The sequence below is a fragment of the Antennarius striatus genome, chromosome 4 (assembly GCF_040054535.1).
Source record: "Antennarius striatus isolate MH-2024 chromosome 4, ASM4005453v1, whole genome shotgun sequence".
Classification (NCBI taxonomy): Eukaryota; Metazoa; Chordata; class Actinopteri; order Lophiiformes; family Antennariidae; genus Antennarius; species Antennarius striatus.
Genome location: NC_090779.1, coordinates 20,313,098 through 20,330,181, shown reverse-complemented (window position 1 = coordinate 20,330,181; position 17,084 = coordinate 20,313,098). Strand labels below are relative to the sequence as shown.

Below are 17,084 nucleotides of genomic sequence, written 5' to 3'. Positions count from 1 at the left end.
TAGCATTTGCCCATATAATGGTTTCTGGTGATTGGCTTAAGAAACTATCCCCACCATAACAGAGGAGCACATTTTTAAGACAACAACTGGGAACACAGAGGAGACACACAATACAGTAGTATGATTCTGTAAGGCCCACTGCAAACTACAAGCGAAATTCCACTGCAGAAAATGAAGAACTACACTGACACTTGCAAGTATGACGATTTATGAAGTTACTGCCTTTATGATATACAGTATATCGCCGTTCATTTTAAAACTAAATGAGTTAAAATATATCCAATTCATTTAAAATACATAGTTATTAATAATTATCTTAATTTATTCAAAGTTAGTTAAAGCACCACTTATTCGCACAATTTCTTTGTACTGTGCCGTCGCTTTTGCTTGCTCTGGAGGGCATTGTTGGCTTTCTATCTGTAAAGCGCTTTGAAATGTCTTCAGATGTGATTAAGCGCTATATAAATAAAAGTTGATTGATTGATTGTACTTAATTCTTTGACACAAGCATAGTCGAAGCTGGAACTGCATTCACCAGCAGGGGGCAGACTGCACCAACTCAGGCCATATAATTCCTCTTATGCAGCAAAATGATCGAAGAAGAAGCAGAAATGACGCGGTAGCATCATCATTACCAGACATAGTTACCAGACAGCCCTAAACCACCCACAATGAAATCTTTGGCTTTGGGTCAATCGTTAAAAGACGCATTCATTGTACGCGGCTAAAGGAATACTTGTGTGTTAAATAGGTAAGTGCAGGTGATTAACAAAAATACCTGTTATGCAGCATCAGCTAACGTTAGTGTGGGATCCGATGCATCAGTCACGTTTGTCGCTAGAAACACCTTACATGAGGTATAAGTTAGCATCACTCAGTGTTTCACGTAAGGACTACGTACTGTACTTTTAAAATGTAATATTTTAAAATGTTATTTCTTAATTCTTATCTCACCTCAGGTGACCACGTGTATAGGTTAGCAGCTATTCAAGAGTGTTTTTAGTCATTTGCTAGCAGTTGATATGGCTAAGCAAACCCCGGCTAACTGGTAGATATTGAAGGTGTGGTGTCCCATCTGATGTAAAGCTAATGAACACCTTTGATCGTTGTGTCTTTTGAACGCAGGGGGGCATCAGAGCAATGGCCAGCGCACAGTGTGTGGTGACGTTCGCCCTGTGCGTCCTCATGATAAAGCTGTTACTTGCCAGGAAGGACTACTACGACATGCTGGGGGTGCCTAAAGACGCAACTGAACGACAGATAAAAAAGGCTTTCCACAGGCTTGCAATGAAATATCATCCAGATAAGAACAAGAGCCCAGATGCTGAGGTCAGGTTCAGGGACATTGCTGAAGGTACAGTTGTTGCCTTTTTCCTTCTGGGATGTGTTTGTTGTGTGAAAGTCATTGTATGTTGGACTACTTATCTTTTCCTCTGTTATTGTGATTTGGAGAAATCAATACCGTACTCCTTTTGGTTTTTGCATTTGTGTACTCGTACAAAAGATCTAAAAGGTTATAAGTCGATTTTTATTAAATTTTGTGAAGTGGTTGCTTTTCAGCCAAGGAAAGGTTAATACAGTTTCCAGAATGGCGTAGGTATGAATGCAAATTTTGGATATTGTTTTCACCTTCTTTCACAATCCCAAGAATTTGAAATGCTTTGTCAATTAACAGCACTCAGTCATGGACTGATAATGTTCCACCAGTATATGAAAGTGGATTCTTATCCAGGTCAGAGGGCAATATCTACTGGGTAACATTATGGTAGTGGAGAGGGGTAAAGACTGGGCAGTACCAGTTTTTTTTAGCTGTGCGGCCAAAGATGTCGATTCAGACTGAATTAATTTCATCCATCTGTGTAAAGTAAGAAATTATATCTAGACGAAAGATATATATGTATCAAAATGCTAGAAGTAGGGTTCCATAGTCTAGGTATTAGGTGGTAATACTTAATTTCACTTGTGACTTACTGTATTAGCAGGTCTTATTTATAGTACTGTTGCTGTACTTCTGAATTCAAAGGCTTTTGAATTACAGAACTTTACCTACCCGACCTTAAATGACTCTGATCTTTCTTTTTGCAGCTTATGAAACTTTATCAGATGAAACCAGAAGAAGAGAATATGACCAGTTTGGTGACACCACTGCTTACTTCACTGGGGAGACCAAGGACAGACGTAGACAAGGTGGCCACCAACCTTCTCCCTTTAACTTGGATGACATGTTTAAGGACTTTGATATCTACAGCCAGAACAGACACGGACGTCACCGTAAACACTTTGACGAACACTCCAGGTCTCACAAGGATTCCAGTGGCAAACATAAGAGACCCTTTCAAGGAGGTTTTGGAGCGGGTATCTTTGATGATATGTTTGATGACATAGACAAGATATTCACCTTTGATGGACACTCAAAACAGACAGAAAACAACTTTCATGGTTCATCAAAACAACACTGTAAAACAGTGACTCAGCGCAGAGGGAACATGGTAACCACATACACTGATTGTACTATACCCTAAGATACAACCTAAAATGACCTCTGTGTCAAACTTGCCTTAAGGGGATGGAGTACTATTCTATTTATTATTTGTTTAAATGCTGTGAAATTTGAACAGTGACATAGAGGTCACCCAGGCACAGAATTACAAGTGTTGGCTGTATTTTATTTTCTTAGGTCTGACTTAAAAAATAATTTCTAAACTCTTTTCTGTGGCTGTTCTTGTACAGACTGTAAATAACATAGTTTTTCCACTTGCTACTGAATTAATCTAAAAGAGTATTTTGTTAGTATTTTTAGACAATTTCTTTGTCATGGAAAGGTTCTAATTTGTCAGTGAAAATTTTTTTAAAATCCTGCTGAATGTTGGTTAATTACCAATTCTTCTTTGCACAATATTTCATTTTTAGCTTCAGTTCAAAACAAAGCTGAAGATAGGTCACTGGATGTCTGTTTATTAATGTCAAATGGAGGGAAATATAAAAAGAAAAAACAAACCCATAAAACGAATCTCCACATCTTCCTTATTAACTTGCGTTTGTCTACCTCACTATCATAATATTTTCTAATATGGACTGGTATTTTCATCAACTCAATTGTAAGTTGACTGCAAAAATCCGTGAAGTGGAAAATATAGGATTGTGGTATAGGATTGTGAAATAAGTTTTAGTGAATGTCACAATAGCCTTTCAATTAATAGGATTCCATTTTAAGTCTGCAATCTGTTTTTATTTCCCTGTTTGTGGTCTTTTGTCTACCTCGTAGTTTCAGAGATGTTTAAAACAAAAATGTCACCTCCATTTTTTATTCTGAATCACTTGTTCAGTCATATTTTGAGGTATATCCAGCCCAAGTTTGTAATTCAAATCCTTCATTTTGGATAAAAAAAATTGTCAAATAAAGGGGCTTGAGAAAATGTGACTGATATGTCATAATGATTGCTGTAGGTGTAAAGTGGCTTAACTGATATGTACCCTTGATCATAGTTTGTATCAAGCATTTTCTGAATACCAAATTTAGAGATTTAAAGGCATTTTAAAAAGTAACTGAGAATAGTATGTTGTGCACTTTGTTTATAACATTTCGGTACGCTCCTGAATTTCCCTTGGGATCATTAAAGTATATATCTATCTATCTATCTATCTTATGGTAGTACTGCAATACTGAAGAATACTGTAGGTATGAGTATATAAAAATATCAATGCTTAGCTTATTGTCTCAGCCTTCCTTGACCTGGGATGGATTTCCTGTTATATTTGTTACCAACAGCTTTAAACCAGTTACAAATACATAGATACAGGTTTACACTGCTATGTGCAACATGATATGTTTTGATATTTAAGAGAATATGAAAATCTTTTAATTTCACTTCCAGATTTGAATAATAAAATATGTCTACAAATTCAGTAGAGTAGTAGAGACGCGTTGGTATAGATTCTCATTCATCGAGGTCACAGTAGCAAATTGACTCCTGTTTAGTGTCGACTAATTGTGTTCAATAAGTATAGTTTTTTTCACTTTCTGGCTTTGTTTATAACAAAGTTGTGCACTTCGTTATAAACAAAATGCACAACTAGTAAAGACTAAATTGAGGTTTTAACCTTTATTCTCATCAATCAATTAATCACTCAAAGTTTATTTATAAAGTGCTTGATCACGTCAGCAGGCATTTAAAAGCGCTTTAACAGACATACCCAACAGGACGCTTATGCCTGCATGTGAAATGTGTTTGTATACATATTTCATAGAAAAAAAACTTTCGTGATTACAGTACTTTATAGCATTTAAGTATATGTGGTTTGTATTCATATTTTAAATTTACAACAAATATCCTAATCAGTCTTTCTAGGCAAACCATCTAACTGTACTTAGTAAAGCAAGACATGTTGTTTACTTATTTGCACTTTTATACGTAATTTTCACTTCTCATCCTGCTACTCTTTCTTTTTATTGATAAATAACTTCACTTCGATTTCACGTAGTTCATTAATAATCAATCTAAATGCTCAGACTTTCAAAGGACTCAATCTCCCATGATTCAACCTGACGCAACAACTGGAGCAGTTTCCTGTCGGATCAAAGACGGAGGTAGCTTTTAGCTGTGGGACATTGAATGACTTTGTGGCTGTGTGTGGCGGTGTAAAGAAATTTTAATAGTTGACAGGTCCGTATTTGTATCGGAGCTCATGGAGGCCCTCATACCTGTCATAAACAAGCTGCAAGATGTCTTTAACACGGTCGGCGCCGATATAATTCAACTTCCGCAGATAGTTGTTGTTGGAACTCAGGTGAGAAACGTCACTTTCTATAGCTTCAAGGCTAGCTTCAAGGCTAGTTAGCCAGCGAAAACTTCTTATTTTTACGTCTTCCCACAACTACATTAGTTTTTCTGTGACTTTTGCATAGTTATAAAAATACTTGTGGTGATTTTACACAAAATGTGTCTCTACGTAATTTTATGAACTTAGGAGCTAAGGGTAACATTAGCCACATGAAGCGTAACTTAAACTAAACCTGTCAATGTTTTGGCTTACCAGGGCACATACATTTAAACACACCAGTAGAATAAAACACCAGGGCACATACATTTAAACACACCAGTAGAATAAAACACCAGGGCACATACATTTAAACACACCAGTAGAATAAAACGCAACGTAAAACATTTGATTCTTAAAATGAAGAAACTTTCCATTCACACTCTGAGATAATTATTTGGCGATTTAGTTTGTTTTGTATTCTTAGCCACTGCCATTCCTGTCTATTACGACGGATCTGTTTTACATTGCTCTTAAATTTGTACTTGTGTTTTCTTTTTGATCCTGAAATTGAGGGAATTATATAATTCAAATATCTGTTAGTATTACAATCTGAACTCAAAAATATCACGAACTTTCTGTTCTCATAAAGTGGAATTAACTCCTTTCTTGTCTCATACAGTTTGGCCTTGTCCACTGACTGTTTGTTTAGTACAGACTAATTGGTTTTAAATGGCAGGTTTGATCCAGATATACTCACACCCAAGGTTGAGGACAACTGTAACAGAGACCTGATTCCAGAAACCAATTACTGGTTCCTGTCAGGTCTATAAATAGACATAGCTGTGTCAGTCAAAACAACAGTAGGCTGACTGCTACCGAGAAAATAATTGATTACATTTTTAGCCCTTATCTCTTACTTAGGAAAATAGCATTAGAAAATCAAAGACAAATCTGCTAGTCATGTAAGATACTTGATGTATTTTAATTTACCAGATCTCATTGGGTGGCAGTCTATCAAAGTCAGTTAATCAGAAAGCTAAACGTGTGTTCCTGGTTGCATCAGTGTAGTGCTAGCTCCTGTATCATTTGAAAATACTAACCTTCAAGCCAAAAACTATGTAGACCCATTATGATTTTCTGAAATGGATTCCGACCATTCCCTTCCGAAATTAAGAACTTATAGCTGTGAAGTAAGACACAAAGAGGTGGCGTCAAATACAGTCAACAGCAAATTAATGTGTCTTGTCTGCAGTGGTCCAACAGAAGGTCCGACTCTTCTTGTCACACTCCATTCTCCCCATTTATTAAGTTGTTTATGAATTTCTTGTTCCAGAGTAGTGGGAAGAGTTCTGTTTTAGAGAGCCTGGTTGGAAAGGATATCCTGCCACGTGGCACTGGCATCGTCACACGTCGGCCTCTTATCCTACAGCTGGTACACATCGACCCAGAGGACCGGAGGAGAACCGGTGAAGAGAATGGTAACATTACAGTCACCCCTATTATTCATCTGTGACATTATTGTTCCATATCAATCTTTTCCTGAAAGTAAACTGTTTAGTCTTGATTATTTTGATTGATTATTCTGTGTTGACATTAACCAGTGGTTGATTATCGAGTTTTGTTATTTAGGAGATCCAATATGGTTAATGTATGATGCACATATAGGCAGCACAGTGGTGCAGTGCATTACTGCCTCACAGCAACGTTTTGGGTTCAGTTCCTTTTTGGAGTTTTCATGTTCTCCCTGTGATTGTGATCGTCCTGTCTAGAACACAATGGATGGATGGATACACACACATACACACACACACACACACACACACACACACACACATTGAAGTATGGATCAGTATCTGGAACCAGGTTATTTTTGTTGGTTAGGGTCAACTACTTAATTTTTGATAAACTAATTTAACAAATCTTATAATGCCTACCTTAGACATAAATGGCACAATGAAATCAATGTAAAATCTGCCCCACATCCAAGTTTGTTCTTGATCGATATAATATTCCAGATCTTGTGGGCCACATGCAAAATGTTTTACCATGAGAGATTTGATAGTGTTACGGACAGGTTTGCCAACATCTTGCATTTATTCAGTGCTGTCCTCTGGTGCTGGCCTCAGAGTGACTCTGCATTGCTACAGAGAGCTGCAGATAGCTAGGCTAACACCTTTGTCTCCTGTCTTCTCTCCCCAACCACAGAAATCAAGAAAAATGGGCGACTTTACAGAGGTCTCCTTTTCTTTGTCCTTTACTTCATTATGTTTATATATTAAATAACCTCCCCAATACCATGTGGCTTCACTTCATTCAGTTCAAATCCTGCCCCCCTCCTTGGGCTTTTAATTTGAAGGTAGACAGAAAATTTGCATATTTTTGTTGCAAATTATATTTTCATTAGTTATATATATTAAAAGTTACCAGATCTTTATTTTTATTTCAGTACTTCCTCAAGCTCCTCCAATACTAGCTTCTGTTTATTTGTGATTTTTTTTCCTTGTTGTTGCAATGTTGGATATTGCAGCTAAAATATTTGCTTTGTGTCTGAAAGAAGTCTTAAGTTTCTCAAAATGCATGTTTCATGAGCTTTTATTGGGTTCCATTTATTTTCTGCTGTGACGCATTTCCCAGAGGAGTTTTTCCATCCCATCTTTTCCAGAAGAGAAATCCTCCCATGAGACATAATGATACTTATAATAGCAGGGACCTAAGGGCCACATCTTTTCTTGTGGTAACAAAAACATCTGTTTTCTACTTTGTGTCTACAGGCATTGATGGGGAGGAATGGGGCAAATTCCTACACACCAAAAACAAGGTGCAGTTATCCTCGTCTTTTCTTCATACTATTTGCCAGACAAAGTACTGCTAAACTGCACATAACATGTTGATAAAATATCTCTGATCATAAAATGTGTTTCTTCCCTCTTGAGTCACTGACATTTACAGATTAAACATCGGTTATATTTGCAACATCAGCGCTTGTTATTTGTAATGCAATCATGTACCAATCCTCTCGGTTATGAAACCTATTTATCTGACTATGAGGTAAAAGTCCTCAAATGTTGCTTTGTGCCTTTTGAGCTCCACAAACATCCCTGTATCTGAACAAAGAATCCCTTATTAGGTGCTGATAGCCTTATGACTGTGAACTTGCTTTTTCAGGAACTGTTTATTTGAAATTGATCCAGATTATGCTTTATTTTTATGCCTCATGCGGTTTAGCAGTTCATCTGTCTTAAGTGTGTGAATGTGATGCCATTTCATATCTAAACTGTCTCCCTCACTGGCTTTGATCTAACATAGTAGCGCATCCATAATTAATGCATTCATTTAATCCATCTTTTAAGTATTACAGTCCAACACAAACTCAGTCAGTCACGAAGTTTTTGGATATGGAAAAATTTGTTATTTCTGCTTGTTTGTTGATAATATCTTGGAGTCTCATCCTTTCATGTTTAAATTGCTCTTTCAGATCTACACAGACTTTAATGAGATCATGCAAGAAATTGAAACAGAAACAGAAAGAATTACTGGGAATAACAAGGTAGGTATGATAATTATGGTCATTAAAAGGGGATTGTCAGTAGTTATTGATTCCAGGAAACTGGAATAAAGTGAGTGTCTAGCTGATACCCTGTGTCACCTTAAAGTGTATGTGATAAGCTGTTCATTCTCTATTTTTGTAGGGTATTAGTGATGAACCAATTCACTTAAAAATCTTCTCACCACACGTTGTGAACCTCACGTTGGTGGACCTCCCAGGCATTACAAAGGTGAGATAGGTTTCCTTTATCTGCTCTGTCAGACATACATATCAATGCTCTATAATGACATGTAAACTACCCTTCAGATAAATCTCAACTTGTGTTGGTGATGTGTCTGTTTGTTTAAACAGGTTCCTGTGGGAGATCAGCCCAAAGATATAGAGATCCAGATCAGAGAATTGATCTTCAAGTACATCTCTAACCCCAACTCCATCATCCTGGCAGTTACTGCTGCCAATACAGACATGGCAACTTCAGAAGCTCTTAAAGTGGCGCGGGAGGTCGACATTGATGGTAAGAGACCATCTTTATTGTTTATTTAAGTTTTTCTTTGTTGTCATCAACGTAAGCATTCGTTTTTCACATTTTAAAAGCATTTCCAGAGCCAAGGATTGTTTTTCTGTAGCCCAGTGTGCGTGTGTCTCTGTGTTCAGGCCGGAGGACATTAGCTGTGGTGACCAAGCTGGATCTGATGGATGCAGGGACAGACGCCATGGATGTGCTAATGGGCAGGGTCATTCCAGTCAAACTGGGCATCATTGGAGTGGTTAACAGGTAAGTCACCACTTCTGCGCCACTTTAATGAGCTAATTAGGAAGGAAGGAAAAGATGATGTAGCCACGGCTTGAACTGGAGAGTATTTGTAAAAAGAAAAAGTAAGATCAACTACATAATTTTTTTTGTATGTATTTTTTAGAAGTCAGTTGGATATCAACAAAAAGAAATTAGTGACAGATGCTCTACGTGATGAACATTCGTTCTTGCAAAAGAAGTACCCCTCTCTTGCGAACAGAAATGGAAACAAATATCTGGCCAGAACATTGAACAGGTATGGGTTTTAAATTCCTCTATCAATTTAATCTTTAAACATTAATGTAGGCGGGGGTTTTTTTAACCTGACCCTATATCATTATCTTTGTTTTCAAATCAAATTCTCACAGGTTACTCATGCACCACATCAGAGACTGTCTACCCGAGCTGAAGACGAGGATCAATGTACTGGCAGCCCAGTACCAGTCTTTACTCAACAGTTATGGTGAACCCGTCAATGACAAAAGCGCCACGCTGCTGCAACTCATCACCAAGTTTGCTGCAGAGTACTGTCGCACCATTGAGGGCACGGCCAAGTATATTGAGACAGCTGAACTGTGAGTCACACGTCTCTGAACTGGCTTTGTACACCACTAGAGGGTGCTTGTGTCAAAACCTGTCTTTGCAAACAACTTGAGCCAAAATCTGCCTTTATATGAAACAAAGTTTGTGTTTCTCTTTCTAGATGTGGAGGAGCAAGAATTTGTTACATATTCCATGAAACGTTTGGTCGAACACTGGAGTCAGTCGATCCTCTTGGGGGACTGACAACCATCGATGTGCTCACGGCAATCAGAAATGCAACGGTGTGTTGCTGCTTATTCGTGTTAGAAAATCTGCCTTAAATAAATCTTTTTCAAAAACTTATGATTTAAATGTATTCCACAGGGCCCGAGACCAGCTTTATTTGTTCCAGAGGTTTCCTTTGAATTGCTGGTGAAGCGGCAAGTCAAACGTCTAGAGGAGCCCAGTCTGCGCTGTGTGGAGCTGGTTCATGAAGAAATGCAGAGGATTATCCAGCACTGCAGTAACTACAGCACACAGGTGACACATATGTGTAATATTAAAAATGAAAGCACACAGAAAAGTGTGCAGTAAATATTATGAAAATAATATTGATTATTGTTCATCATTGCAGGAGTTGCTGAGGTTTCCAAAACTCCATGACGCCATAGTGGAAGTGGTCACCTCGTTACTCAGGAAAAGGCTCCCTGTCACCAATGACATGGTCAGAACCAGCTCTGGCTAGAAACCACCGTGATCTTTATTTACTGATTAATAACTTGTCTGATTTTGTCTTCAGGTTCACAACCTGGTCGCCATTGAACTGGCGTACATCAACACCAAACACCCAGACTTCGCCGATGCCTGTGGCCTCATGAACAATAACATGGAAGTAAGAGATGAGCCTTTTACAGTTAGAGGCCGACATCCTTTAACTGTTCAAATGCATACTCTATGAGCACTGTTCATATTACTGTGCTATTAAAAACATCTAATAAAACAGTATTATTGGAATCTTGAGAAACATTGAGTGTGACAGAAGTTGTCATCAAACTTCTTGTTGATTAGGAGCAGAGACGGAACAGAATGAGAGACCTCCCTGCTGCTGTTCCCAGAGACAAGGTAGTCCACTCACATTTTCTGCTACATCTAAGAAGCCGGTCCAGCGTCACTAAATAATGAGTCTATATATTCCTTACATTGTCTTCCTCTAGTCTATTAAAGGCCCAGGTGGGCCGTCTCTGCCCCCTTCTGAGCCTCCAGCCTTTGAGGGCGAGGTCACCAAGGTTTGTGTTGTTCTGTCACTGCCTGCCACATCTGACCTCTGCCCATTTCTGTGTATTTCTAAAACCTCAGTTGCAGCAGGTGTTTGTGTTCAGGGTCCCACAAAGCAATGTGTTGAAAGGGTAGTTTTTACCCTTTATACGTAGATGATCTGGCCATTGACGTCCACTGATAATAACCCTTTCTCTGTTTGTTTGCTGCATTCTGGTTTCTCTGACAGAAGAAGCACAACCCCAGACCGTTTGGCATATCCAATCCAATTTTAAAAATAGACAACCTTTCCTAGCTTTGGTAGCGACGGCTAATCTGTATTGTACTGAAGTACAGCACAGTCTCTACCATATAAATTTCTGTAATATCCTCTAATGCTAAATCTACCTGTCAGTATTTTCTGTTGGACAACGTCCTTGTGTCAGATGAACCTTTCGCATGATGTCTGAGTGCATTTTGGTTTTTGGTTGATTTATCTACATTCCTAATTTTGTCTGCACATCAAATATTTCCACCCTTGTGGTGATTAAGCATTAAGCCTTGAGTAAAACCCTGGACCCCTGCTCAATCCTTTCTCCCTCCCCTTTAGGCAGCATCCAGTGGCTCTCAGAGCTCCTCTGGAGAACAAACAGAAAGTGGGACGGGGAGCTGGAGGGGCATGTTAAGGAGAGGAGAGGACGGCACCGCTGTTGACAGGACCCATAATCATGTCCCCTCGAGCCCACATAAGGGTCATGCTGTCAACCTGCTTGATGTGGTGGGTCTTCCCATCAATAAATATGTTGATGTGGTTTAAGAGATCTTCATCCGTGCCTTTGTTGTTACTTGGTATCCATTTTGGTTCTTAGTTCAATCACATATTCATAACAAAACACATTTTCTTCCTCCTTCTTCGCCAGCCGGTTCCAGTATCCAGGAAGCTGTCTGCTCGGGAGCAGAGGGACTGCGAGGTTATTGAGAGACTAATCAAGTCGTACTTCCTCATTGTTAGGAAGAACATACAGGACAGGTTTGCATACTCTTGATATTTCATCTTTCATCTGTCATCTAATCATTTTTAAAAATGTTAACATGATTTTTGTGTGCTTCGCTCCCATCTCTTGTCTTTTCCTCATCTACCCCCTCTATTACTGTTGGTTGACCTCAGTGTACCGAAGGCGGTGATGCACTTCCTGGTGAATCATGTGAAGGACTGCCTGCAGAGCGAGCTGGTGGGTCAGTTATACAAGACGTCTCTACTGGACGACCTGCTGACAGAGTCTGAGGACATGGCTCAGAGGCGCAGCGAGGCTGCTGACATGCTCAAGGTAAGAGATTCATCACGTTTCACCGTGGATGGTAAACACAGCATCCAGCACTGATCAGTCAATGCCTCGTCAGATGTGTTTTTTAAACGGACCGTTAATTTTTTGAGATCACACCGTCGGAACAAGAACTATTTGCAACACATCTCTGGTAACACGTTTCAAAGCTTTTTTACAGAGAGATATTTATGGTGAAAGGCAGTTTTTCCTCATGTCCTGACCTGCTCTTTTCAGGAAGTACCTGATTTACCTGCTGCCTTCAAAGTGCCCCAAAAATGTGTGTTTTCAATATGAAAATGTGTTGTAGTAATTACAATTTCTGCTTTCCAGGCATTGCAAAAAGCCAGTCAAGTGATAGCAGAGATCAGAGAAACCCACATGTGGTGAGGGAAGCATTCTCATCCCCTCACATGGACCCTCATCCTCTCGGACCCCCCAAATCCCTGCTGACTCTTGCGCCACCTCAGCCCACTGAAGAGAGCAACTTAACACACTGGTGTGGATGTGTGTATATCGAGGCATAGTTCTGATCTTGAGTTCTGACTTGGATTTAATGGAGGGTGACACCATCACATTCTGCTGTAGATTATTGCATTTTTCATATGTAATCAAAGGAATACAAAGATGCTGTCATGCAACGCTTGAACTGAAGATAGAAATAATAATAAAACCACATTTCAACACGTAGATGTTGTTTTTTAGCTCATTTGTTACGTTGTTAGCTATTGGCAAACTATACTGCACTAGTTATTGCTATACACACATTGTTTTTCTGCAGATACTAAAGTTGTTTCTATGACAGCCATATTTGTCCATGTCCTTATATGTTTTATTCAACAAAGATGCACTACATTCACTGAGCTGCTGTTTCTGTCTAAATGTGTGTAGCTGTGTCAGCTACAGACAACCTGTCTGGGTTTACAGATAAAGAGAGAGTGGAAGAGATGACCAGTTTATTGTTTTGACACCATGACATTTTGACATGTAACTCAACAGAACAATGAATGCACACACAGTCGACTCGTAACCCAAAGACAGATGTCACTGTTTGCCTCATCCCTGTCCCTTGCTGCTCCTTTACCTCAGCCGGCCGCCCATCTTTCCCTTGCCACGACCTTTGGCGCTGAAAGGGTGCAAGAAAAGCAGAAGCACAAAGGAAGGTCATTCATTTGCAGAAAAATCAGTCAGTCAGGGATGGACGTGCTTTGTTATAATATAGATGATTAAAAATAAAGAACATTCAAAACGGAATGAGTGACTCTCTTAAAGTAAAATCATTGATTGTACAGCCAGTTGTCATTGCATTATTACAGAAACAACAAACATTCCAACACTAGTCAATTGACTTGCTAATCTATGCATCCACATGTCTGTAATAAAGCCTGACTCGGTATTTAAAATTCATTGTCATAATGGAAAAGTTTAATGTTACAGTCAATGTCAGAAAAATTAAACTGCATCCTTTTTAATTGACATTGGTTTGTACACTCACCTCTGGTGGTCTTGGACTCTTGCAAGAAGCTGATTAATCTGTAAGGACATAAAACGATTTAATATTTTAAAAACTAAATGTCAAAAATAGTACTTTAACCCTTTTAAGTATCACCAGGTCTGCCATCGCCACATGTACATGCAATTTAAGGTGGAATGCATTAATATTAATTTCTGTGTTGATGTGATTTCCATTGGACAAGGTCCGCCTTTGCCTTAAAGCTTTTGTCTGTGTGTTGATTGACTTACATCGTACTTCTGTCTTTTGAGTTTCTCACTGAGATCAAACTTCTCAGCCTCTAGCTCCATCAGCCAATTGCACAGCTCAGTAGCCTTCTCCCTACAAACAATTAATCAGAGGTTAAAAAAAAACTTTATATGTACAAAAGTAAAACCCTGCACAGTGATGCCATACTTCAGCTTTTCCTCATTCAGATGATCAATATTGAGAGGCTTCCGGCGATCAGCCAGGATCTTCCTTTTTTTCTCCCTCTCAGTTTGTTTCTTGGCTCCTCGTCTGTTTTCATTCTGTGTTGGTTAAATAAAGGAGATACACATATATCAATGTTACAGAATCAAAAAACATAAGCATTCATCATTATCACTAGTAGTGCAATACAATTAGTATCCTATGAACAACACGGTTTTAGCCATAGTGGCATGAAAGAGTGGAAACCGGTTAGTTGATGAAACACTTCAGTCCAGACTTAAATATCTGGGACACAACAGATATTCATGGCCCCCAGAGGATGAGTCCTACTGGTTCTGGGGGTCATCTGACTTTCCCGTTGGTGACTTTCCCAAAGCATCTGCAGCAAGTTGACTGAACCCTACTGTTTTCTCAGCATCTACTTCATGGATTCTCAACTGAGAATCCACATTCAGTCACAAGTTCAAGAAGTGCATTTTAATTTCCTTGTGGATATCCTTGCTGGAACCTAAAAACCATTATTTGTTCCCATTGAACTTCTTGCTTGGGTAGCCAAGATATGTAGTCACTGTCCATTAAGATGAATTTGAGAAATTATTTACACCAGCATCAGGTCAAAGTTTCTCTTTTTTTGTGTGATGGTTTGTTCCTACCAGGTTCAGTGAAAACTTTTGCTTCTTGCAAAGTTAGAATGCTAGCAGATTTGATGTCCTTACCTTCTCATATTCACTATGAATATTGTGACCTCTCTGTCAAACATTGACATGCTGGCATGATCAATCTGAGCCTGCTGACTTGCTGTTGTCTTTATTATGGGTTATTATTAACTTAATCATAGCTTAACTATGTGTATCGCTATCTTTTTGTCATCAATATTTATTATTGGCCTGTCATCCTCCAGGTGATCATGGTATAGATGAAGATCTTCTGGATTCTTATATTTTATAATGTATGAGATATTTGGTAAACTGTAGCTTTACAATTTGTGATTTTGGGTTTCATGAATAAAACTGACTCACCTTTACTGGATTTTACATTTAAATATTAGTGTACAAGTAAAAGTATTGAAGAGTTGAATGACCTTTTGTCCTGCACTGTACTGCTGAGTCATGTTTGAGAGGACCTTCTTCTTCTTGGCATCTTCATCAAACTTCTTGCGCTGTTCCTCCTGCTCCTTCCTCTCTTTTTCTTCCTGTATGCAACACAGATTCTTCAGTTAGAGGTCCAGTCTGGTGAGATGTAATGTGAAAATGCACAAGAACATACCGCCAGTCTGGCCTGCCTCTCCTTCTCCATCTCTGTTCGGATCCTTTGCTGTTCTGCTCTCTCAGCTCGACGTTTCTCCTATTCAAAGAAATAAGAGTGTTCATGGTGATTTTATCCACTCAATAAATATGATTCCCCTTTTATCAACGCTCACAATTCTGTTAACAAGAGCGATGAGCTCCTCTTCTTCTTTCTTCCTTTGGATGAAGTGAGCTTCAATCAGAGACTGCAGCTCAGAAAGATCTTTTTCTTGTCGCTTCCTGTGGATGTCCTGCCAAAATAAATTTTAACGCGATTAGAGTCAGATAGTATTAGAATTGAGCTCATCTAAGAGATGTTTCTATCAGAAAAGAGAGTTTTATGTGATCAACCCACATCAAAATCCACTTTTTCCCCATCCGGGATCTTTGGGGCGCTGATATTTGTCATAAACCTGTGGAAGCAGATATTTTATTTTTACTAAATCTGCCATAATTTATTGATTAAATAAGACCTATAGACTTACTTTGGCTTGGGCTTTGACTCATCTGGAACAAAGCAAATGAATTGCAGTCCTTAAAAATTGACTGACAAGCAAGGAGGAAGGATATTTAGTAAAAAAATTAAAATAGTCTCACCTGTCGCCTCCTCTTGTGCTGGTGATCAGGAACAATTAATGATTAATATAAGGTTGTATCAACTAAAAATTTCTATACGTACGTGAATTCAGTCAACAGCAATGACAGATTGAAGTTTCTTACCGTCCTCCTCTCTTTAGAATAACAGCAGTGTCGACAAAGAATTTATGAAAGTGAAAACATTAATAGCTTGAGAAATCAAATTGACATTGACTTTTAGTAACAAAAAAATAAAAATACAGAAAATGAAATACTTACTGAGCTTCTTCCTCCTCCACCACCACCTCCTCCTCCTCCTCCATGACTTCCTCTGTGTCAGACATTTTGTTATGGATGTTCTCTGCAAAATGGGCTCCTATTAGCCTATTTTTAGACGAGCAAATATATCAGATCATTAAACAGAGTTCTGACGGATGGTAATTTATGTGAAATAAATCTAATAATATTTCCCTATAGAAAAATGACAAGAGGAAAAATACAAAACGGACATTTAAAAAAAGGTAAATTGTCATCTGAAAAACTTAAATTTGTACTTAATGATAGTAGTGAGAATGATGGAGTATTTTATTTCATTTATTGTGGCTTTATTTTGTTTATTTTGAGTTAAATAATATAAGTCCTAGTTTATCAAAACTTCTACATTGAGCAAATTCAAACACGGGACATGGATATATTTCTACTACATGATGAATGTGACCTTAGTAGGCAGTAACCACTATGAAAATATGAGCTTGACCTAATCAGGTGCCAGGCAGATATAACCTTATTTTTTTATAAGGACTAAATAAAGTAGTGTTTTTAATTTGCAGTAATGGCATAAGAGAGTCCTTACCTGTGACCCAGACAGAAGGAGCTCAGAAATGAGCAGCAAACTTCAGCTCCTTGATCTTCACAAACATGTTGGGTATCAAGGATACATAGTCCAGCCTTCTCACTCATGTGACTGCAGGGCCCTATGGCTGCTCCGACAGCTGGAGCTCACACACACACACACACACACACACACACACACACACACACACACACACACACACACACACACACACACACACACACACACACACACACACACACACAC

At 38.6% G+C, this 17,084-nt stretch overlaps 3 protein-coding genes across 7 annotated transcripts; 2 read left to right on the top strand and 1 right to left on the bottom strand.

Moving 5' to 3' along the window:
* Nucleotides 1-59: 59 nt before the first annotated feature.
* On the top strand, nt 60-3,470 carry dnajb9a (DnaJ heat shock protein family (Hsp40) member B9a). Of its 3 annotated transcripts, none has more exons than XM_068313310.1 (4): nt 78-197; nt 509-751; nt 1,126-1,354; nt 2,086-3,470. In XM_068313310.1, the coding sequence occupies exons 3-4, from the start codon at nt 1,141-1,143 to the stop codon at nt 2,520-2,522; spliced, it is 651 nt and encodes a 216-aa protein (XP_068169411.1). In that variant the 5' UTR covers nt 78-197; nt 509-751; nt 1,126-1,140; the 3' UTR covers nt 2,523-3,470. The 3 variants fall into 3 exon arrangements, with proteins under 3 accessions (XP_068169410.1, XP_068169411.1, XP_068169412.1); XM_068313311.1 differs by having other exon boundaries at nt 91-197; nt 514-751; XM_068313309.1 differs by lacking the exon at nt 509-751 and having other exon boundaries at nt 60-197; nt 2,086-3,468.
* A 1,113-nt stretch (nt 3,471-4,583) lies between these two features.
* On the top strand, nt 4,584-13,004 carry dnm1l (dynamin 1-like). 3 transcript variants are annotated; one of them, XM_068314150.1, is made up of 19 exons: nt 4,584-4,788; nt 6,095-6,239; nt 7,533-7,579; nt 8,237-8,308; nt 8,451-8,537; nt 8,660-8,822; nt 8,963-9,083; nt 9,226-9,357; nt 9,470-9,676; nt 9,805-9,925; nt 10,008-10,163; nt 10,258-10,347; nt 10,423-10,515; nt 10,692-10,745; nt 10,838-10,909; nt 11,488-11,655; nt 11,798-11,907; nt 12,046-12,205; nt 12,533-13,004. In XM_068314150.1, the coding sequence occupies exons 1-19, from the start codon at nt 4,687-4,689 to the stop codon at nt 12,587-12,589; spliced, it is 2,157 nt and encodes a 718-aa protein (XP_068170251.1). In that variant the 5' UTR covers nt 4,584-4,686; the 3' UTR covers nt 12,590-13,004. The 3 variants fall into 3 exon arrangements, with proteins under 3 accessions (XP_068170251.1, XP_068170252.1, XP_068170253.1); XM_068314152.1 differs by having other exon boundaries at nt 4,649-4,788; nt 6,100-6,239; XM_068314151.1 differs by lacking the exon at nt 10,838-10,909.
* On the bottom strand, nt 12,619-16,244 carry tnnt2d (troponin T2d, cardiac). The gene is made up of 10 exons (XM_068314153.1): nt 16,007-16,244; nt 15,895-15,916; nt 15,765-15,822; nt 15,544-15,660; nt 15,390-15,467; nt 15,205-15,315; nt 14,109-14,221; nt 13,943-14,033; nt 13,695-13,732; nt 12,619-13,325 (listed from the first exon to the last, which is right to left on the bottom strand). Exons 3-10 carry the CDS (start codon nt 15,816-15,818, stop codon nt 13,280-13,282), a joined length of 648 nt encoding a protein of 215 aa, XP_068170254.1. The 5' UTR covers nt 15,819-15,822; nt 15,895-15,916; nt 16,007-16,244; the 3' UTR covers nt 12,619-13,279.
* Between the last annotated feature and the right edge of the window lie 840 nt (nt 16,245-17,084).